General features: G+C 49.3%; 1 protein-coding gene across 1 annotated transcript in view; it reads left to right on the top strand.

Moving 5' to 3' along the window:
- Positions 1 to 23,323, top strand: part of ARHGAP40 (Rho GTPase activating protein 40) — a 33,218-nt gene extending 9,895 nt beyond the window's left edge. The window contains exons 2-15 of the mRNA XM_081033699.1: positions 6,206 to 6,408; positions 8,344 to 8,564; positions 9,140 to 9,215; positions 9,697 to 9,848; positions 11,235 to 11,400; positions 12,547 to 12,638; positions 13,089 to 13,166; positions 13,572 to 13,731; positions 15,627 to 15,709; positions 17,317 to 17,523; positions 19,371 to 19,511; positions 20,282 to 20,451; positions 21,497 to 21,549; positions 22,557 to 23,323. Coding sequence (XP_080889825.1) covers positions 6,206 to 6,408; positions 8,344 to 8,564; positions 9,140 to 9,215; positions 9,697 to 9,848; positions 11,235 to 11,400; positions 12,547 to 12,638; positions 13,089 to 13,166; positions 13,572 to 13,731; positions 15,627 to 15,709; positions 17,317 to 17,523; positions 19,371 to 19,511; positions 20,282 to 20,451; positions 21,497 to 21,549; positions 22,557 to 22,660 — 1,906 coding nt within the window. The 3' untranslated portion in view covers positions 22,661 to 23,323. The remainder of the gene's footprint in view (positions 1 to 6,205; positions 6,409 to 8,343; positions 8,565 to 9,139; positions 9,216 to 9,696; positions 9,849 to 11,234; positions 11,401 to 12,546; positions 12,639 to 13,088; positions 13,167 to 13,571; positions 13,732 to 15,626; positions 15,710 to 17,316; positions 17,524 to 19,370; positions 19,512 to 20,281; positions 20,452 to 21,496; positions 21,550 to 22,556) is intronic.
- Positions 23,324 to 23,567: the final 244 nt, after the last annotated feature.

Genomic DNA, 23,567 nt, shown 5'->3' with positions numbered 1-23,567 from the left:
TTAAGCAGGCTCAAAGCCTGCTGTGGGTTTCCTCTGCCCCGCCCTCTGGCTGCTGCTTTTACCCCACTATCATCTGATTCCTGGGCTCTGCTGTGATCCCATGGGCAAGGGGCTTGCTCAAGATCGCCTTGCAAAGCTCCCATCCCGACCCCTCTTTTCCCATTTTACAGTTATGGAAACTGAAGCCCAGAGCGAGGAAAGGACACATCCGCAATCACACAGAGAATGAATAGGAGGCTGAGACGGGAGCTGGGATGTCTGGGGCTCTGCCTCCTCCCACAAGTCACCGGGAAGGAGAACAAGCTCGTGTGTGTGTGTGTGTGTGTGTGTGTGTGTGTGTGTGTGAGCGTGCGTGTGTGTGTGTGTGTGTGTGTGTCTGTGCATGTGTGTAGAATGGCTTTGCATTGGGGAAAGCTCTGAGCAGGCGGCCCTGTCCATCTGACGCTCTGGTGTGTGTCATCTATAGGCTGGGCTCGTAAGCATATGTCCACTCACTGTGGCCAGAGGACAGGAGCTACAGCTGCTCGCCATCTGGGCAGTCTTGGGCAAGTCATTTCTCCTGTCTGAATTTCAGGTGGGAAGCGACCAGAAGCAACATATATTTATTGAGCTAACATTAATCCAGGACTTCCGGTTCCAGCTTCTCGTGTGTACTAGCTTGCTAGTAACTCGCCGTAGTGGGGGCTCAGCCAGCAGTCGCTGCCTAAAGGAAGTTGCCCTTAACCATCCTGCCCCAGGTCGTCTCCATCTGAAGATGAGGAAGTTGAGGCTGGTTCACAGGCTCCCCAACATTATTTCATTCATAAACGACAGATCTAGGATTTGAAGGCAGGCCGTCTGTTACTAGAGCCAAAGCTCTTAACTTCTAAACTGACGCGTCTGGTTACCTATTGCTCAGTGCGCATGGAGTAAGCGTTCAGTAAATGCCTAAAAGCAAAACTACAACTGCAGACCGTGCTGTACGCTTAGGATTGGCGCCCTTTTCTGCATATGTTATATACATCCATAAAACATTGAAAACAAAACAAAAAAAATAGGCTGCGTTTGTGAAGCTGGGGACACATTTTGTGGATGTGCTGAGCGTCCATTCTCTGGCTAACTGGGGGACTCATTGCCACTCTGCAAAATGTGATCTTGGGACAATGACACCTTTAGAATTGTTGGGGTTTTTATAAATTTCTTTTTTTTAAATTAAATTTATTGGGGTGACAATTGTTAGTAAATTTACATAGATTTCAGGTGTACAATTCTGTATTACATCGTCTATAAATCCCATTGTGTGTTCACCACCCAGAGTCAGTTCTCCTTCCATCACCATATATTTGGGTTTTTATAAATTTCTGTTCTTTCCTGCGCCTCTGTCTGATCTCCTCAAGAAGTCCATCTGAAGCACTGCTGGGCTGTCAAAGTGGTGACACCGTTAATAACTTTTGTTTTGGTTTACTCACTGCAGTTTTCAAATTGTCACGAAAACACACAGATGCTGGTAATTTCCAAGCAAATTACAAAGCAACGGAAGAAACCGAGCTGTGCACCAGCATGGGGTACCAACAGGTTTGCAGGAGGCGCGCTGACTAGCAGTTTTCTCTAAAAGCATAAATAGAGCAGAAGAGCCAATTTTATAATTAACTGGGAATCGTTCTCCAGTTAAGCTTCTGCTCGGTGAAAACGGCCAAGCTGTTGCCCGGGGAGAGGCTGTGTGGCCTGCCTCTTCCTCTGGGCTCCGGCGGGTCAGAGGTTTCTTTGCTTTACCACATTTGAGTATGTTTCGGGACGGGAGCGTTTATAACTCGGAGTTGAGCTCAGTGCGTGAGCTAGACACTTGGGGAAAAGGCACAAGCCGGGGTCTTTGATAAGATACTGGCAGGACCTGCCTCATGCAGATGAGCGTGGGGCCCTTGTTCAGAAATTATCAAGAATTTCAAGATAGTGACAACAAAGCTCTAAACCAAACATGGGGACCTTCTAAACAGGGCACCATGTACGACTGCACAGGTCATATATCCAGGACACTGGCCTCAGGTGCCAGATCCTACCTCCAGAAGTTGGGGGTCTCGGATGGGGTCTCAAGCTGTGGACAAAATACTGCCTTAGGGACTCCAGGGCACAGGACCCTCACAAGACAGAGGCCAGGTAGACAGCAGGAGGAAAATCCACACCCATGTCCCAGACTATAGAAACAACAAAGAAATCCAATAGCTCAATCCCTTTTGGAAGGCATTTTGGCAAGAAGTATCAAACGTTCACAAACCCTTTGGTTCAGTAATTACACTTCGACCAATCTCTCTTCTACTATTACTTTTGCACAGTGGCACATGGTTCTAAATACGAGGATGGTTATCGCTGGGTTACTTGTGATACTGACAAGTGGAAACACCCAGGCATCTGTCAAAAGGGGGTGGATTAAAAAACATGCTATATACCCAGAGGAGGATATTTCAAGTAAAATGTGCTGTGCGGGGGACCATCTTGGGATTCAACTGCTCGATGGTATCATCTAGGACCCAGTTTTTGAAATTTCTTTTTATTGCTGTGAGTGGTATGTATGCTGGGATAGGCAGGGATCCCCATTGTGTGACCACGAGCTCCTTGGAGGTGACTTTTTTTGTCCATGTCTAGAATGAGTTGTCTATTTCCCAGAATTCCCAACAAAAGTCCTGAGCGTTTCCTTCCTTGAAACAAGTCCTATGGCTGGAAGAAAGCACTCAGTGGTGCTTTTGTTTTGTTTTTAAATACTAGCTTTATTGATATAGAATTCACGTGCCATATAATGCACCCATGTAAAGTGTGCAATCCAACAGTTTTTAGTATAGTCACAGAGCTGGGCAACCATCATCACAACCAACCCTAGAACATTTCATCACCCCAAAAGAAATGCTGTGCCCGGTAGTGGGCACTCACACAATGGCTCTTAATCCAAACTCACCTGAAGCTGTTTCTGTGACTAGGCTGGGGTGGGGTCATGGCTGGGGTGGGCTCACTCACAATGGGGAGTGAGTGGAAAGGATGTTGGGAAGGCAGCCACAATGTCTACCGTCCCTGTGTTCCACTCACTTGTGACGTTGTGATGTCCCTTTACCCTCCCTTTGCCCCATGAAGCTGATGGCCTCCTGCAATGTGCCTGGCATTGAGACTTGTTTTCTGTACCCCACCAAACTCTCATTTTAAGACTGTCTCTGGTAGCAACAAGCATGGACCAGATCTCATATAAAAGGGACGCGGTGGCCAGAGTTGGGGAAGCCCAGCCTTAGTAGAAGGGACAGGGTTTGCCAAGACATGGAGGTTTGAGAGAGACCGGAGAACTTGCATACTCGTAACTAGAAAGCAAGGTTCATGTGGGGAAATGGCAAACAATGAGGCCAACATGTTTCCATATTTCTAGCAGTTTTATTAATACTTATATTTTTTGTTATGCTATTAAGTGCATAAGGGTTCGTCTCAGAAGTTCTTTGTGGATTTACTCTCCCCCCCCCCGCCCTAGAATGTTTCTTAATCTGCAAGTGATATTGATATCTTTGTTCTTTTTGTTAGCATTTATCCAATATTTGGTCCATCTTTTTTTATTTTGAATTTTTGCTCTTTTGCATTATGTGTACTTTTTTTCCAGCTCTACTGAGATATAAATAATGTATAACACTGTGTAGGTTTAAGGTGCACAGTGTAACAATTTGAGAAACATATGTATTGCGAGATGATTACCATAAAAAGTTGATTAACATATCCATCGCCTCACATAGTTATCACGTGTGTGTGTGCGGTGAGAACATTTAAGACCTGCTCTCTTAGCAACTTTCAAGTATATAATACAGTATTTTAACTATAGTCACCATGCTGTACATTAGATCCCCAGAACTTATTCATTGTATAAATGGAAGAAGTATCCTTTGGCTGGCATTTCCCCATTTCCCCCACCTCCCAGACCCTGGCAACCACCAGTCTACTCTCTGTTCCCATGAATTCAGCTTTTTTAGATTCCATCATACAGTATTTGTCTTTCTCTGTCTCATTCACTTAGCATAATGCCCTCAAGACCCACCCATATTTTCACAAACGACAGAATTTCCTTCTTTTTATGGCTGAAAATATTCTGTTGTACATCTATAGACCGCATTTTTAAAATCCATTCATCCATGATGGACATTTAGGTTGTTTCTATGTCTTGGCTATTGTGAATAATACTGCAATGAGCACAGAGGTGCAGATATCTCTTCAAAATAGTTATTGCAATTCCTTCAGATATATACCCAGAAGTGGGATTGCTGGGTCACACGGTAATCCTATTTTTAATTGAGGAAACTCCATGCTGTTTTTCGTAATGGCTGTACCAGTTTACAATCTCACCAACAGCGCGCAAGGGTTCCCTTTTCACCACCTCCTCTCTAACACTTGTTATCTATTGTCTTTTTGATAATAGTCATTCTAACAGGTGTGAGGTGATAGCTTATTGTGGTTTCAATTTGCCTTTCCCTGATGATTAGGGTATGGGTGTGTTTTTTAAAGCAACAATGGATGACTTTTTAAAAAGCCAAATTGGATAAAGAAGATGTAATACATGTGTATAAGAGAATACGACTCAGCCATAAGAAAAGATGAAAGATGCCATTTGCAACAACATGGAGGGATCTTGAGACTATCGTGCTAAAGGAAATAAGTCAGGTGGAAAAAGACAAGAACGATTTCACTTAAGGTGTGGGATATAAAACTGAAAACAACAAATGAATAAATAAGACACACAAACAAACAACAACTCATAGACACAGACAACAGGTTAGTAGTTACCAGAGGGTAAGGACAGAAGGGGGGTGGTAGAAGAGGGTAAAGGAGATCAAATATGTGAGGACTAAAGAAGATTTGACTTTGGGTGGTGAACACGTAATGCAATATATAGATGATGTAACATAAAAATGTACACTTGGAACCTATATAATTTTATTAACCAACATCCCCAATAAATTTCATAAAATTAAAAAAAAGCCAATTGAGTCTTTTTCTTTTCATCAGGCAGTTTAGACCATCTATGTTTATTGTTTTCTTTGCCTTTTGTCTGTTTCCAGAGGGAATAAGGACTTCGTTCTATAATCTTGCCTGGGATCATTACCGAACTCAAATGTCTGTAGAATTTGCAAAATATACCTTTCTCCTATTAGAGGATATTGGGCATATACTCGTGTTTCCTCTCTCTGGTGACAGGGCAGTTTATGATCTGTTTTGCTGATATGTCTCAGGGTCTATGTGGACTCCTGCTCCCAATCCACCATTTCTCAAGGGCAGCAGCATAGAGATTTTATTCCCAAGCTCATTCGAAGCACCAGAATATCATTTATCTGGGCCAGGAGACCTACACTCTCTTATTCTGGGATTATTTGCACAAAGTGGTATCACGTAGTTTGTGCAGAAGAGGAGATGCAGGGATTTGGGGCTCTGAGGGTAAACCACATAGCTGTCAGCTTAACCAGGAGACCTGGGACTGGGGCCTGGAAAATCCAGCTGAGGTTGGTCCCTCCCCCATCTCTCTAGGGTGTCAGAGGGGCCTCTCTGGGCTTGTCTTAGGAAACTGGCTATTCCAGTCCCACCATTTTCACATGACTTCCCAATTCATGGACCTGACACTGACCCCTTCTATCTCTTGTTTCAACATCTTGAGAGTATCTGATTGGCTCATTTGGTGGGCAGTACCTCTGTGATCTGGGCCTTCAGTCTGTTCAGATTTGACTGAAGGAGAGGAGGAGTTGAGGTGGTTACACATTATAGATAGGAAAGCCAGGACTGTGGAAGTCATATTCACAAATAAGGGGGTGTGAGTAGGGAGGAGATAATTGACATTTTGGGTAAAAATTCAATGAGGTCGGTCAGGAGCTACACTATAATTTCCTCGTACATCCTGGTATTTAATTCCCTCTTCTCGATGTTTACTCTACCGTATGTGTGCCCAAGGTTGTTTTCCTTGCCCAAGAAGGTAGAAAGAAGCAGGGCCATGAGCCCTTTCTCCATTCTCTGCAGCATTATTGGTTTCCAAGTGATTCTGAGGGGCTGACGGGTAAACTGATCAGTTTGCTGAGACTAGCTGTGTGTCTGTCACCCCTGAGAAATATGCTCAGGAAGCTCGCCCAGCTCTCAGAAGCTCCAGGCAGATTTCAGGAGAACCACAAACCCCATCATGAGCAGGGCATTGCCTGACTTTTCTCCTCCCTCCCGCTTGCTGCAGCTCTGGCCCCTCCTCAGGCCCAATGAGTCAGCTTCCCCAGAAGGATCCCCCACGAGCACACCCTGCCAAATGCTCCCATTCTCGGCTGTCCTCCGCGGAGACCTTGTCCATGGATGACTTTTGGATGGAGGTGGAGCAGATCCAACAGAGGGATGAGCGGAAAGCAGAGCATGGCAGTGGGAGTGAAGGGCGGCTACCAGAAGGTGAGGAGCTCTGGAGGGCGCTGCAGGGTGGAAGGGAGGCCCTCATTCCGGGGAGACACGTGAGAGGTCCAGACACCAACGAGAACATGCAAGGACTTGATCTCTCGCTTGGACTGATGCAGTACCCTCCTCATGGTCTCCCTGCTCCACCCTTGCTCTTTGCTGTCTGTTCTCCACACAACAGTCAAAACACTCTTTTAATAATGTAAGTTAGATTATGTGCCTCCTTAGATGAGGTCATTCAGCAGATATTTATAAGTGCCTATTCTTTACTAGGCACTGTTTTAGGCCCTGGGATACAACAGTAAACACAAAACAAAGTTTGTCTCCTTGTGGAGCTAACATTCGAGTGGAATTCTAAGTAACCCATGATAAGGGAAAAATATTTAGTAAATAATTGTACAGGACTACTGAGATACAGATAAAATCATACAGGTGGTGCGTGAGTGTCTGCATTTCAGGAAACACTGGTTCTTTGGATAAGATCCCATGGTTATAGGAAGGAGAGAGGGTCCTGGTATCACAGGAGACTCAGTACGATCACTAGCTGGTGCAAATCAGGGGCGGACCCACAAAGTCGCAGCTGCCCTGGAAGAGTTTTTTTGATTCCCAAGTGCAGAGGTGATGTTGGAGAAAGACTTCTGTGTCTGGTTTATCTGCGCAACACAGGCTGTCATAAAGCAGTTTTGATTTTTGAACCACCAGCACCTGGTTGACCAACTTGGTCAAACTTTTCACAGCTAAATACATTGCACCAATCCAGTGCTCACACATGGGTACAACTTTCTCCCCAGCTCTCGTCTGTTTTCCCCATAATAAGGGAGGAACTCGCCAGGCCAGTGTTTCTCAAGTGTGATCTGAAGGCTCTATTCTATTAGAATCATCTCAGGGTGGTGGGGCAGGGGATGGGGTGGGGACCCTGTGAGGACAAAGCCCCCAAAAAACAATTTCCAGGCTCTCGGCCTCACATAGAAAGGTGCTGGCTCGGGTAGTAAATGGCCATCAACTGTGATCAGATGGCCAGCAGCTGTGGCTAGTTGGCCATCAGCTGTAACCCGTAAGCCATTGGCCACTAATATAATGGCTGTGGCTACACTAGCAGAAAGGAATGGGGGCTAGCAAGAAGATGGTGGCTGGCAAGCACGGACTGCTGTTAGGCAGATTATGTAGATCCTGCTTCCTGTGTCTCCAGCCCAGCCGCCAGCGAGAATATATTGGTTTGACTCCCCTATCTATGGCTCCGTGGGTGTTCCTTTTTGGCCTTACCGTGTCCTGCGTTCTTGGGCAGGGAGCAGGAGCTGAGACCCCGCTGGATGCCCCGCATGACAAATGGCGCAGCGAGCAGGGTCCCCTGCACGACAGACCCACATGCAGATTCCCAGGTCCTGAGCCTGAACTCCTAGGGCAGAATCTCGGGAAGTGGGACCCAGGAACCTGCAGTCTCAGTAGGTCCCTCGATTGGATGAATGGCGGTTTTCTTACACAGCATAGTTAGGGTGACGATTCCAACCCAAATAAAGTCTTAAATAGAGCGGGACTTTCCAAGGGGACACCAACTTCTTGCTCACGCTCTCCTCAGCTGGGCCCATGTGATCCTGTGGTGGTTTCTTCCAGATTTGGGTAGGGGAGTGAGTTTATTGCTACATTCTAGAATCAGTACAGACGTCCTTCCGCAGCCTACTGTTTTCTAGAGAACACAGTATTATCAATTTAAATCCAGATACTGGTTAGTGCCATCCGTGGCCCCCAAATTCTCAGATGTTTTGTTAGGTCTTCTCCCCATTGAAGAGTGTGGCTGGTGTTAGTGGGTCTCACAGTCAGATATGTGGATAATTTTGCACCCAGGAGTATGTTTCTGCGTGTGCCTTTGGTTAGTGCATGCGGCTGAGTGTGTACCTATGTGTGTTTACCTGGGTGTTCTCCCTCTGTTGGCAGAAGGAGAAATCGAATCCCAGTGGCTACAGGACACAGGCCTGTCAGGCCTCCTTGGTGGCCTGGGCTTGGACAGTCATCCCCGGAGGCTCCTGTCCACGCTTACACAGACCCAGGTGGCTGCTGTGTGCCGCCGGCTGGAAATCTACAACCGCTCAGCCCGAAGACGCCACAAGGCACCTGTCAGAGATGTCAGGGACATCTTTGGAGGCTTCAATTCAGGGGTAAGTAAGTGGCATAAAGGTCACTGCAGGCCCTGTCTGCCTGGGCCCATTGTGGTGTCACCACGTCTTAAGGGGTGTAGTGCTTCTGCTGCAGGCCTGTGTTGGTGTATGCTTGCATACGTGCTTGCATGGCAGTGTCCCCATGTGTGTAGGTCTGCCTGCTGTGTATGCAGGGTATATTTGCCTGTTGTCACTGTGTCCTTGGGTAGGCCTGAAACCTCAGGTTCTCTCTATACATAACGATTATGAGTACAATTACAATACTTTATACTGTCATGTGTATATCCTGCCGGCACTTGTAACCTGACAGGTTGTGGGCCTTCGATCCTTTCTTGGAATAGATTTGAAATGGAATAACACATGATTCATGCAATGGGCACTGATGGCAGACGGATCTGGGTCCCACTGCCTATCTCCCTCCTTTGCAGCTATGGGATCTTGGGCCAGATGTTTGAGCTTTAGCTGCTCTCTCTGGCTGTGAAGAATGGGTCGTGCATGTCTTCTATTTCCCAGGGTTGTGTGGGTATTATCTGCTTCCCACACAACTAATTGGGAATTATCTGTAATTTGCATAGGAAATGTCTTCAGAGAATGGGGACCCGGGTATGAAATGGACCCAGCTCAGTTCCGGGACTCCTAAGTCTCCTCCAGGTAAGTGGCCTTCATTCTCGGGGGCCCTAGGGATCCTCCAGGCTGCACAAAGGGGTTGTTCTGTGAGGTAAGAGAAGGTGAACACCTCTGAGCATTTTCCTTCTCCTGCTCCTTCCTTGCCTTCCCTGCTTGAGGGCAGTAGGAAGGAACCCCAAGGGCACAAGTTGGGCCCTTGCGTGGGGTTTCCCCATCAGGCCCATGGGCCTCAGCCTGGAAAATCACTTCCTGGGGCAATGGGCCCGCGTCCTAAGCTTACTGATTTGATCCTGGGACTTTGAGCTTGAGCCTGGGAAATCACTTCTTGGGGCAAAGGGCCTGAGTCCTTAGCCTAAGGACTTGCTTCCTGGGGTCATGATCTCAGCCTCCTGACCTTAGGAGATTGCTACTGAGTTTAGTAGGCTTGAGCAAGGGCACAAGCTCTGGGCTTGGAGGCGGTAGGGAGGCAGCCGGTCCTGACTGCCTCTCGGTTCTGTTTCCCCAGCAGCAGCAAAGCCTGAGGGGCTGCAGGCGCAGGCTGGGAGGGAGGAAGTCTTCCACATGGACTCTGCCTACTCGGAACAAGCTGTGCTGCTTCTGCAGAGGGGCGGGCCGCCCCTGAGAAGCACCTGTACCTGGAGCCAGGGTTCCCTGCCGGTGAGGATGCCTCCCGAGGGCTGGTGGCCAGGCCCCCCGACCGACCATCACTCTCTACTGCCCCCACCCCTGCAGTAATCTCTAATCCAATATGAAAGTACTTTCATCCCTTCGAATATGCTTTTTCTTTTGAAATAATTGTGGAGTCACAAGAAGTTGCAAAAATAGTACAGAGTTTCCATCCACTCCTCACTTAATTTCTCCCAGTGATAATATCTTCATGTACCCATAGTACATCAAATGAAATTTTAAAGAATGACTCTATTTTTAAAGCATCAGGGATAACTTATGTTCACCATTATCTCATCTTCTAGCCTTGAGGATTTGATTTCCCCTATTAAACTATAAGTGATGATAATAATTAATAATGCTAAAGATACCACATTGTGTAAATAAACTTTAAAACTAGTAATAGTTATAATGATTGAGTACTCACTATGTGTCAGACACTGGGTTTTATACGCTTTATCAAATTCAATCTCCTGTAAAACCCTGTGAAGTGGATACTGTCACTAGCCCTATTTCACAGGGGAGAAAATTGACACACATAAAGATAACATTGTTGACCCAAACTCACAGGTAAAATCCGAACCTGAACCCAGAAAGTGACTCCATAGGCCATCCATCAAGCACTAGGCTGTATTATAGCCATAACGTTATTACCTACAAGCACAGCACGCGTCCTTTCCCTTCTTAGAACCCTCGAATGGGCACTGGGGCATAATCTGGCCAAGTCCTCCAGGCAAAAACTCAACAAATCTGACCCTGGCTCTTGGCTGTTTTTCACCTTTGGCAGCCGGAAGGCCCGGAGCTGCCTGCAGATCCCCCACTGTTGCCTCTAGATGGCGCCGTCGAGCATCGTTTATTTTTCAATAATTCTGTCATTATTCCAAGTGAGGACGAGGAGCATTGGAGCCGGAGATGGGGCAGATGGGGTGAGAGAGAGCAACAAAGGACCAGAATAGAAGCAGTGAGGCCTGTGGGGGAGGGCGTGATCCCTCTCTCCAGCCCCTCACGTTGGAATACAGGCAGTGAAAAACAGCTGACATTTATTGGAGTCTCCCCAAGGGCTTGGCATTCTAAGCACTTTATATCCCTAGCCCATTTTACCCTCACAAAAACCTTATGAGATAGGCACTATTTTATGATTACGGGAGAGGAATTAGGGTCTAAGAAGGTGACCCAGTAAGTCAGAGGTAGAGCTTGGACTGGAACCTGGGATGAAATCCTGAGCCCCTTGCTCTCATCCACTCTGTTCTTCCTCCTCCAAACCGCCTCGTGGGGGTGGGGGAGGGGACTCGGCGACGGGGTGGGGGGGCGGGTAGGTGGAGCCGCAACACACTTGGACTCCAGGGCTTGAGCGATGGTCTCTGCTTGCCTCCCTAGAAGTTTAGGATCCCCAAAGGCAGACTCGGCTTGACGAGGACAGGAGACTTGTCCTTGGAAGACATGAAAAAGATCCGTGCTTTGGCCCTCATCGAGTTCACTGCACTCTGTGACGTCCTGGGCTTGGACCTGAAAAGGAGCAAGGCAGGGAAGAGGAAAGCAACAGGTCAGCAGTCCCCAGCTCATCAAAAACCCTGTGGCTATCGTCCTAGCTTTCTCATCAAAGAGCTGCGTGGGGAACCTTCTACCAAAACACGCTTGGCTGCTTTATTGCCTTCTGGCATATGTATTGTTTTCTGCACATGAAAACAATTCCTGCTCATTATAGGAAAGTTGGGAAATAGAGTAAAATCCAAAAAGGAAAAATACAATTCACATATGAGCACTACTAACTTTTAGTGTGTCATCTTCCTTCCCTCCCCACCTGCCACCACGTGTGCATACCTTTTTCCCCGCCACTTAATATTATAGGTTTATGGACATTTCCCAGTTATCATCTGATTCAGCTATTGCCACAATAATGTACATAGCAGGCAACCCCAAAACGCATGACTTAAATCAATAATTATTTACTCATGCTGGTAGGTTTGTGTGTGAATCTTGGGGGTTGGTTCCAAGTTGTGAGCTGGGGCTGGGTCCGCTTATCCTCCTGAGACCAGCAGGCCATCTGAGGCATGCTTTCATGACAATGGCAGAAGCACAAGAGGGCAAACCTACCATACAATGCGCTTGAAGCCTCTGCTTGCAACATGGAGGCAACGGTCCCATTGACGGAAGCCATCACCTGGCTGACTAGCAAGAAGTAGGGAAACATTTTCTGCTTCTTTCATGGGAAGAATTGCAAATTCACATGGCAAAGGGTGTGTGGATTTAGTAGAGAAAGGGGTAGGCAGGTGAAGGGAGAAGGAAGGACATTGCAGAGTAGATTTGAAAGAAGGTGTTTACCTGAGAAGACTGCAAGGCAGGATGGTGGAGGAGACCTGGGAACGTGGCCCATCCCTGCAGAGTAGACCCTCTACCCCAGCCCACTGCTACAGATGGTACCCAGTGCTCCCTGGGGCAGCAGCATGTTTTCCTTTCAACACCCCTTTCTCCAGCTGGGATTTTCTGCTCTGTGATGCATGTAACGTCTTCATTATTGCTGAGGCCATGTGTTCTGCTTGAGAGCAGTTGGAGCTCAATCACTGTCCAGAGAGCTCAGTACTGACGCAGGGAAAGGAATGATTCTAGTTGCCCGGGGATCGTGCACACTGGAGCCCAGTTGTCATTCCAGGAAATGAAATGCCCCTTTTGCTCTTTCGACTTCCCATAGAAACTTGCCTTTTCGGCGTGTCCCTCGAAGCCCTGCTGGAAGCGGACCGTAAAGCCCTCCCCAGTACCCAGGTCCCGCTGGTCCTTCAAGCTGTAAGTTGTCTCCAGGTTGGGCTCATTTAGCCAGTGAAAGGCTGGCGCTGGGCATCACTGTTGGGGGATGTCTAGCCTGGGGGATAAGAGCGTGAACTTTAGAACCATGAGACCTTGGTTCAAATTCTGACTCTGACACGTGGTAGCTGAGACTTGGGGTGAAGTTTTGAACCTCAATGAGTCTGCCTTTCAGAATCTGTGAAGTGGGGTTATAATAACAGTATCCTTGTCTTATTAAACATTGATTGAGAAAAATGCATATTTGAGAAAAAAAATCTCTCAGAACAATGCGTGTCTCGTGGAAATGGCCAAGAAAGGTGCTATTCTTATTTTGAGGGCGACCTTCTCCTAGCTCTTTCCTCTTCCTGGTTTTCATGGGAGACAAACACACTAGTTTGATTCCACCTTTACGTGGTTTCTGGTTTAAATGTTGGGTTCTTTCTCTCATAGCTGTTGTCCTGTTTGGAAAAGAGAGGACTAGACACGGAAGGCATTCTCAGGGTACCTGGATCCCAGGCCAGGGTCAAGGTAATGGTTCCCCCACTTCCTCCAGGCTGCACCGCCCAGCAGCTTCACATGTGCGTTAAGCCAGAAGAGAATCCAGTTCCCAGCCTGTCAGTGTTCTGTCTTTGGTCTCTGTTTGGGTCTTAGACTTCCAGGAGGGTTCGAAAGGGTGGAGATGGTACAAGACAATATGTGGGCCCAAATGTTCGGAGTGTGGGCCCGGCAGTCAGACAGCCAACATTTGTTGAGCGAAATCCTGTGCCAAGTGACACATTAGGCCACTTAATCCTCTTATCAATAGTACGAGGTAGGTGCTATTATTGTCCCCAATTTGCAGATGAGAAAAGCGAGGCCCAGAGAAGTAAGTGGTAGAGCATCTTATACTGGAATCTTGGGCCAACTTCTCATTAGTGCGCCTCCTTCCTTCAGGGACTGGAACAAAAGCTCGAGAGAGATTTCTACACTGGCCTGTTTAGCTGGGAAGAGGTTCGCCACAATGATGCATCCGATTTGCTCAAAAGGTTCATCCGGGAGCTACCAACGCCTCTGCTCACTGCTGAGTACCTCCCGGCCTTCGCTGTGGTGCCCAGTGAGTGTCCCCCAGCCCTTTGCTTTTGGGGAGAAGAGCATTGGATGGCCTGGGTTGGAGGGGGAAGTGGTGGGAAGGCAGAACTACCTGTTCCCTGGGAGCTGATGGGAGAGGATGTGCGTACGTGTGTGTGTGCATATGTGTACGTGAGCACATGTGTGCATGTGTGTGGTATGTATGTGTCGTGTGTGTGTAGCATGTGCGCATGTCTGTGTATTATATATGTATGGGCATGAGTGTGTGTGTGTATAGTGTGACGGGGAGAAGAGGAGGGTAAGGTTCTGCACATTGCAGCCCTTAGTGGTCCACACATGGACCAGTTTTCTTTCCTTCACGATACCCATGGGGTCCCGCTTATCAGGTTCGTCTAAATGTGCATCTGTGGGCACACGTGTGTGTGCATGTCCACCTATCTGTGTGCGGATTGGCCTGTATCGTACAGCTCCCCCTTGAATTATATCCTGCATATTTATGTTCACAACTGAACTTCATAATCCACAGAGTATAAATACAGTCACTTCTATTTCTCTCAAAAGAATAAAGCCAACTGCCTGAGATCCTGCTTGCAACCTTGAAGGAAGCCCAGGCGCGGGCACGCTCCCTCTCTCTCTCCTCTCTCTCTCTCTCTCTCTCTCTCTCTCTCTCTCTCTCTCATTCTCCAGAGAGCCTCAGGGCTCAGGTAGTCTGATCTCCACTCCTAAGCCAGAGGGCCGGGACCCAGAGAAATCCTCTCTAGTGTTGGCTTTTCATACAGATCAGATGAGATCATATCTCTTCATGGCTTCACACCCTCCACAACCCACTTGGAATAAACTCTCACTCCCTGTCTGGCCACAGGGCCCCCCCTCTTTGCTCAGTCCCTGCTATCCCTGAGCCACCTCTTGTTGGTCTCCCTCCCTCCCCTCCATCTGGCTTTAACAGGCCCATTTCTCTCCTTCTTCAGGCCTCTGCACTTGCTGCTCTCTCTGTCTGGAAATCTGCCCCTCCCTCATCCCTTGGCTGCTGCTTCTTGCTGTTCAGAGGTCAGCTCAGTGTCAGCTCCTCATACAGGCCCTCCCTGACGTGGCATGCCTGCCTACCAGGCACCACCTATCATAATAGTCTTTTATTTTCTTCTTAGCATGAATCAGTATCTGAAGATACTTAGATATTTTTTTGCTTGTTTATTGTCTGTCTTCTCCCCTGAAACATAAGCTCCACAAATATGTCACCTGTTTGCTTCCTTCACTGCTATGTCCCAGGTCCCTGGATTGGAGCTTGGCACCTAGTAGCTACTTGATGATATTGTTGAGTGAGTGAGTGAATGAATAAATGCCACACTGGGTGCTCAGCCTCTGTGTGCCCCTACACAGCCATCTTCCAGGGACCAACTAGCTCTCAGTTGATGGGTCTGGTCTGGCTCCGGTGAACTCTTTCTCTGAATTCTATACCTACCATCTCCTCTCCTCCCTGGAGACCCTGACCCCCGCTGTGGGACAGCTTTTCCTTTTCAACCCTCAAAACACAAAGGGTTTCATTAAACCAGTTGAGCTTTCCATCTCCCCTCCTTAGGGTGATGGCTGGCCCACTGCCTTTCTGACTCTGGGCTATACCTCTCAGACTGCACATCTGGGCATGTGTGTGTGCGCGCACGTGTGTGTGCGCGCACGTGTGTGTGCACACGTGTGTGTTACTTTTTATTCACACGGTATAGAGAAGGAACCTCCAACCAGCACTGGTCAGGGCTCTGAGCTGACGCTGGCCCAGGAAACAGTTCCAGGCCTTATAAAGAAGGGTGTCCCTGGTTTCCAGCTCTGGAATCTGCCCTCCCCAAGAAGGGGCCTCCAGGTCAAAGGAGAGAGTCCCTGAGCCTCCCTGGGCGACCTGAGACTAAGTCCTCCTTCCCTGTCCCCCAGACATCCCCCACCTGAAGCAGCGCCTGCAGGCTCTCCATCTGCTGATCCTGATCCTGCCGGAACCCAACCGAAATGCCCTGAAGGTAACCCTTACCTCAAGCTGCCTCCACTCTTTCCTCTCAGCCCACAGCCACAGTAACAGGCTCCGAATGTGCGCCTTCATTCATTCAACAACTCCGCCAGGTGCAGGGCTGCTGTGATGGCCAACGGTGATGGCCAAGGCTTTCCTGAGGCTTTTTCCCTAAAGAAAGCAGATGAGTCCTGAAAGGATAGTGCTTACTGGACTGTGCGATGCCGAACGTCAGTTCTATGTGGTGCTAACAGGTGTTACAGGGGAAAAGGGTTCCAATGAGGTGGGTAAACACTGAGTTAATGACCCAAGGGTAAGGGTCATTCTTTCCAACAGACTTCTCGGTGCCTTTGATATGCTTAAGCTCCAAGTGGGACAGAGCAAATAGTTGCTCATGGACCTCTTTTGTTACGGAAAGCATTGCATAGCAGGGTGTTCTATGGAGCACCAGCTTGGGAAATACTCTCTTAGGGAACTTCCACTGTGTATTATATGAGTGGGTGCTCAGGACTGGGGGCTGGGTCTGGGTGCAGCCTTTGCTTAGCTCCCAGCACCCTCCTGGCTGTTCTTGGGTCAAACCCAAGAGGTACCTCTAGGGTGAAGGTGTGAGGAAGCCCCAGGTGTATTGGAATCCTTGTCTGATGTGGACATAAGAGGCCCTAAGAACATATTTTTGTAACTAGAGAGAGGTGGGCTCAAGTGGCCTCCCCTCATTGTGCCTTAGCTTTGTTGAGCCTTTTTGAATTTCTGTTTCTTTTTCAGTGAACAGGATAATAACATTTGTGTAATTGTTTTGGGGATATAAGAGCTAACACATAAGGAATCATAGAGTAAAAGATGTGGTACTTTTGGGCGCTCAATATGTGCCCTTCCTTTCTTTTTTCCTCCCTCCTTCCTTCCCTCCCTCCCTCCCTCCCTCCCTTTTCCCCTTTCTCTCTCCCTTCCTTCCTTCCATCCTCATCCAACATGCAACCATTCATCCATTCATCTTTTCATCCTTCTATCCCCCCTCCTTCCCTTCATCCTTACTGGCTATGTGGCCTTGGGCATATTCTCCAAGCCACAGTTTCCTTCTCTGTGCAATGGGTACAAATGATAGAACCTACTTTATAGGGATGTTGGGAGGATTAAATCAGGTGACAAATGCATGTAAGGTGCTGACTAAGGGTCCAGGAACACAAAGAATACTTAATAAATGGCAGCTAACATCACCTCCCTCCTTACTCGCCATTGTCTCTGCTTCTGTAGTCTTCCCCTTTCGTTTTGGGTAGATTCAGAACCCCCAGATCCAGGAAAAGGAGTTGTCTTGGGGCTTGCCAGGAAGAGACCCACGTCCCAGACTGTGGCTCTTTTCTGTCTGAGAGTTGCAGTCTGACCTGGATGTCTCATTAGTCTCTGAGGGAGCAGGGAAGGGGAAGATTTGGGGCCACATTTTGTAGAGCAAGAAACAGACACAGAGAGGTCATGGGGTAGGCTGATGGCAAAGCTGGAAGTGAAACCTCTATTCCAGCCCCTGTCTCCTTCAGAGTGCCCCCAAGTCACACAGCCAGGTGTTCTGGGGAAAGTGGGGAGCCCAAGGGATGAGCTAAGATTTGAGGGAGGTTCTGTGCTCTTCCCCAGGCACTCCTGGAATTCCTCAGGAAAGTGGTGGCCCGGGAGCAGAGCAACAAGATGACTCTGTGGAATGTTTCCACAGTGATGGCCCCTAATCTCTTCCTGCACCAAGGGCAGCCCCCCAGACTCCCCAAGGGCAAGGAGAAGCAGCTGGCAGAGGGGGCAGCTGAGGTGGTGCAGATGATGGTGCATTATCAGGACCTGCTTTGGACGGTGAGTGCTGCGGGCCAACGGGAGTGGAGGTGGTATCCATCTGGTCGCAGGCACAGGCCCCTGTCCCCCTCTGGGTACAGCTGTCCTATTGCCTGTGCCATCCATGATTGTAGGTACTGTCCTTTCAAATCCCTAGTTTTGTCTCTTCTGGGACCTTTGTTGGATCCTATGTACGGCCAGTGTCCTCTTTTTCCCTTGCTTTAGCGTCCAAAAGGTGCCCACACTACCACACTGCTCAGTCAATCCATTGCCATCTGGTCTACCACTGATTAAGGGCGGTGGTCCCTGAGCTCCCACAAATAGTTCCCTCATATCAAAAATTTAATACTGCTGAAAAAAACCCCACTCCCCTGAGAGGCCTGAGCCGGGTCACCAAAACACCCCTGCCCCCATGAGCCTGCCTTGAGTAACAATCCAAAGCAAGGGCGAGAAGCAAGATTAGGGAAAGAGACCCCTCTGTGGTATGGGCATGTGAGGCCTGCTGACAGTTGAGGGCAGAGCAGGAACACTGAGAAATTCCCGCTAGCACTCAATGTTCCCATGGACACCAGGTAGCCCTGCCCACCACTGATGACCAGGCCACTTCATTTGGAAATGTGAAGCCTCTTCTGTCCATGTCTCCATTCATCCTTCCATTTACCTACCCACCCATCCACCCACTCACCCACCCACCAACCAATCCATGCACCCCTCCACACATCCATCTATCCATCCATCCACCCATTTACCTTTCTCCCTCCCCCCTCCATACCTCCCTTCCTTCATGCTTCCTATCCCTCCTTCCACCCATAAAGTCATTAAGATAGCTTTTTATTCCAGAAACCAGCAAGTGAAACTCCCTGACTCTTCCCAGTTTCTCCCTCATGACTCCCAGGCACTCCTTTATGTTTTAAACACACCAAATGCAAGCGGGTTCTCCAAACTCATCCTGTACTTCACACCTCTGAGTTTTTGCTTATGCATTTATTCTGCCTGGAATATCCTTACTTTTTAAAGAAAGGACAGAAGCCTGGTGCCCTCCGCTCATTCTTCAAGACCTAGTTCAAGAGTCAATTCCTCCGTGGAAAACCCCCACTGCTCCCCCATACAGGCACACGTAAATGCCCATAATTCCTGCCTTCTCTATGCCCTGTCAGTTCTCTGAGGTAATGTGGCTACTAAAACACTTTCCATTACAATACCTTTTTATTGTAGGGAGTTTCAAAAATTCAAGAAATGCTTACATGTCTTCTTGTAAAAGTTTCAGGCAACACAGATGTAGATAAATAAAATGGAAGAATTCCCCCTCACCCTTCTGCTATGTATTAGGCATCACACAGCCAGTAAGTAGAGGAGCCCAGAATGGAACCAGGCCTATCAGACCCCAGGGCACATGCTGCTTATTATCAGCTCCATGGAGTCTGGATTCTCTGGACTCCCTCTGCAGGGTTCTGATTGGAGAGAAGGGTATGGGTTGATCTGGGGGGTCCCTGTGGGAATTCACCAGTGCAGGGCTGGCTGGGGGTTCTCTGAGCCTTAGCCATACATGGTTTTGGTGACACCCATGCCTGAGTGTGCCAATCAACAGCTGTCTCAGAGCAAGTGCAGGACTTTCCAGCTTCTGTCTGGGGAGACCACTGTCCACTAACCTCAAAGCCTGGCTTTCTCAGAGTCCCTTACTCCATGGCTCTCTTTAGAGGCTACATGGTGCCACGCTCCTCCCACCACTAGGGCTTCAGCCCCAAGTTCAACAACCAGGCCCTGTGTGGAGTGCGGGGACAAGAAAGAGGCCATAGCGACCCTGGTGGGCTCTGCCTCTCACCCCAGCAGCTCCATGCCCCTGCTAAGACTTGTTACTTTCTGGCCAGGTCGCCTCTTTCTTGGTCGCCCAGGTGCGAAAAGTGAACGACAGCAGTAGCCGGCGCCCCCAGCTCTGCGACGGAGGCCTCAAGACCTGGCTGCGAAGAATACACGCGGACAGGGACAAGGCAGGGAATCGGCCCGAGGCGGTGAGTGTCCCCCGCCCCCCCCCGCCCCGCCCAGGCGGATGGAGAAAGGCTCCAGGAGCGGCCACAGGGCGCCTGGTGTGTTCGCATCATCCAGATACTCGCTCCCAAGCGGCCAGGAACGGCGCTGCCGACCTCGGCCACCAGGGGACGCGCCGACCCCACGCATCGAGCGAGCAGCCGGTGTCTGACATGACTGAGGAAAGAGGAAACTTGTGCGGTGTGGGGACTGCTAGAAGTTATCTCCCTTGCCCCATTCTTAGGCAGCCTCTTGCGTGCCTGACCAGGGGTAGGAAAAGTGGGGGTTGCTTTGTGAGGTGTGGGGTGATTGGGGCCAGGAGGAGGATAATAAAAGGGATGGGCCTTCCTTGAATACTGAGAGTCCCTGGGAGGAGCCCTGAACAGGGGTCCTTATTAGAGTTCACAGAGCAATTGACTAGTGCCGCGTTGTGTGTGTGTGCATGCGTGACGAGTATTTATATAAACCCGCGTACAGGTGTTTGTAGGCGCATTGCATGCACTCCTGTGCTGTGTCCGAGGATGAATGCATGTGCATGCATGTGTCTATGCCTGTTTGTTATGCACGCTTTGGAAAACGTGTGCAAGTGCACAAGGCAGGACCTGTGCACAAGTGACTGGTGTGTTTGCAATGTGTGCATTTTGTAGTTTTAGCATGGGGATTTGTGTAAGTGCACATAAAAAGAGTGTTTATGCACACACATTTGAATTCCAGATGTGCATGCGTCTGCCTATGGATATCTCTCTCTCTGCAGACTCCCAAAGTGGCAAAGATCCAGGTGGCCTGGCCTATCAAAGATCCCCTGGAGGTGCCCCTGACCCCCAGCACCAAAGTAGCCCATGTCCTCAGGCAGTTCACAGAGTGCCTCAGCCCTGGTTCACAGGGTCAAGAGGGCAGTGAGGACAAGAACAGCCTCCTCCCACGGTAAGGGGCACTTCCCCGCGACAGGAGCCTTTCCCCTGCAGGGAGCAGGGAGCGGGTGCAAGGAGGGGTCTGCACCTCAGAGCTGAAGGCCATTAACGGGGGTTGCACATGCTGTTGGCCTTTCCCTTTCTGAAGTGATCAGAACTGGGTTCTCTAACCTTCTTAGAGAGCTTCTTGGCTTCAAATAATAATGATAATAGCATTCATTTCGTGAACAGGTACTTAATGAATGCCTGCTATAGACCAGGCACCATGTGGAAGGCTAGAATCACACTGAAAAGAGTAGACAGGGGCCCCGGATTTACAAACTCAGAGCCCTGTGGAAGACAGAGACATGAATCAAAGAGCCACATAGTCAGTATCAAGTTACAAACTGTGTTAGGTTTTATAAGACATATAGGAAATAATGTGAATGTAAGACAAGGCACCTGGTGTATAGTCTGGGGCATGAAGTAAGGCTTCCGGGCACAAAAAGAAGTGCATGTGCTCTCAGGAGCTTCCTTGCTGGAGTTGGCAGGAAGGACTCTTGGACTGTTAGTCCTTAGCAAGTATCTAGTCCAGTTCTTCCTTGTACAGATAGATGGTAAAGGGGAAGGGGCTTGCCCAGTGCCACACGACAAACTGGGGACAGGTTGTGGAATTGAACTCATATGATGATTATATGATACTTACATGATAACTATAATTATCATACAATATCCATAATCCATCCTGACTCAGAATTTGCCCGTCACAGCAGATTCCTGTCCCCACATGTCATCCCTAATCCCACCCAGCTTCCATTCTGATGCTCAGCAGGTAGGGGCTTTGTGGTGGGGGACCCATGGCTGGCCCTCTCTGAGTGCCGTCCGGCTGGCTTTTCCCTGCCTCTGGGCATTGGGCTCCTTCATGGCTCCGGCTCTCTCATGAGAGTCCTTATGTTTTATCTCCTACCTGGGACCCAAAATCAGTGAGCACCACCCCGTCCAGGCCTGGGGTCTGTAAGCAGTCATTGGTCTTGCTGCCTTGAGAAGAGCTCAGCAGTTTTCTCCTCTCTGTCTTGCAGCAGGTCCATGAAGTCAGCCAACACCGTCCTCTACGAAATTGGAGGGAATATCAGTAAGTTCCCAGTGGGGAGAGGGTCCGAGCCCAGGTCCCTGGAGCTCTCTGACCTGGAGGGCTTCCTGGGCTCTTCTGGGGGAGACTGGTGCCCACCTCCAGTTGAGCCTTCTGCTCAGGTCTCTGTCTCCCAGGAAACCAGGTGGAATGCCGCTGAGAGGTTAGGGGTCAGCTTGTGGCCACACCTCAGGATTCCATCTTGGAGTTTTGAGTAGGGCCTAGAGTGCCCTCAGGTGTGGAAAGGGCAGAATTTTTTGTTTAGTGTGATGGTTGTCAGTACGATCAGTGAAATTGATGCCTCTGGGCCACCCTAGCTGAAGTGGACCAATGGCCATGGATTCCTTAAGGAATTCCGCAAGCACTTGTCCAGCTCCGAGAGGCCTCTGGTTTTGTGGGAACCGGGGGTGAGCAGCTGTTCTCAGCTGCCTTCTTTAGAGCAGTGATTCTCAAACTTAGCAATGCGTCAGAATCACCTGCAGGGCTGTTAAGACACAGGTGGCTGGAGCCTGAGAATCTGCATTTCTAACAAGTTCCCAGGAGATACTGATGCTGTTGGTGTAGGGTCCACCCTGTGAGAGCCACTGACCAAGGAGCAGAGGCTTAGACAAAGCTTAGGGAGTAAACTAACAGGGATACTCCTTAGGAAGAGCCTTGCAAGGGAAGGAGAGGAGGAAACCGGGTGTAGTCTGGCCATGACCACAGGGGGGCTCTGGAGTCCCAACTGCAGCAGGGTGGTTCCTCTTAGAGGCGGGGAGCATGGTCTTTCCTACCTCTGTGTCAGTCATTGGCTGTGGGCTGCCCTGGGGCGGAGCCATAATTTTCCCAGCCAGGCACCCGACATCCGCGGAGGTCAATTCTGCAGAGAAAGGAGTAGCTGTGACCCAAAGAAGCCAAGGCTCACACAGCTGGGGTTTGGGGAAGTTGGTACGCTGGGCAGGGGCCCTGGGCAGGCCAACAGCGGCTTCCACAACCACCATCCTCATCCTTCTTCCCCCTGCTCCCCACAGGTGAGCATCGCCTGGACCCAGATACCTACCTCTTAGATCTGTACCGCGCCAATCCCCTTGGCCAGTGGGTCATTAAACAGCCCCACCTAAGCCCTGGACTCTAAGGAGCAGCCCTGGTTGCCACACCTCCGCCCCGTACAGGCTCTGGGCTCTGTGCCGGCGTGCCAGCGTGGGAGCGCAGCTGCTTAAGGACAAGGCCTAGCTCTGCCTCCAAGGCGTCTTCTCCTCCGAAATGCCTCTATGCCTCTCAGGTCCGGAGAAGGCTCGCAGCTGGGGCCATCTCCTTTCTGGGGAGCCCTCACCCTATGTTGTCCCGACCATCATGACCGTCCTACGCCATGTTTGCTGCATGACAGCACCACTTGGGGACTTGGAGCTCCACGAATGTTTTTTCGTGATTTCCAGCCCTAAGGAGAATAAAATATGCAGCACCTCTATCCAAGAGGCAGGGTTCCCCTCCACCACCACCCAAGGAAAAATTGCTTTCAAAGCAATGTATAGTGGGACAGCCCTCCAGAGAAAGCCAGAGGGCTCTGTGGCCTTGGGCACGCCCCTTGCCTTCTCTGAAACCCCCTTGAAGGGTGAAGGGTTTGGCCCTCAGGACAGAGAGCAAACACCATGGCTGTGAAACAGCCCCGAGAGAACTGGGAAGAGGTAAAACCTCCCTTCACAGTTCTCATGTTTGCAACGTCGCTTTGTACAACCTTGTCATTTTGTAATATGATATTTAAATTCTGTTTGAACATTAAAGGCACAAGTTAAATGTCACTTTTACTTTGTTCAAGTCTTTTTCTCCCCAGCCGAGCTCTCAGTGAATGTTGTCCTTCCAGTGAGTTACCATGGGAGCGTGGTGATGAGAACATCTTGCTGTGTTTCTCAACATGGTCTGGCCATACCTTAAACCTGCAACCTTCCAGAGGGACTGGGGGGAGAACACAGAAGGAGGAGGGATGGAGTCATGACAAGTTGTTAAAGGGGGGGCACTGCAGAAACAGCTTCTCTGGGATCCTG

This window comes from Rhinolophus hipposideros (genome assembly GCF_964194185.1).
Source record: "Rhinolophus hipposideros genome assembly, chromosome: 22".
In the NCBI taxonomy this organism is placed as follows: domain Eukaryota; kingdom Metazoa; phylum Chordata; class Mammalia; order Chiroptera; family Rhinolophidae; genus Rhinolophus; species Rhinolophus hipposideros.
This window is presented reverse-complemented; position numbering and strand designations above follow the sequence as displayed.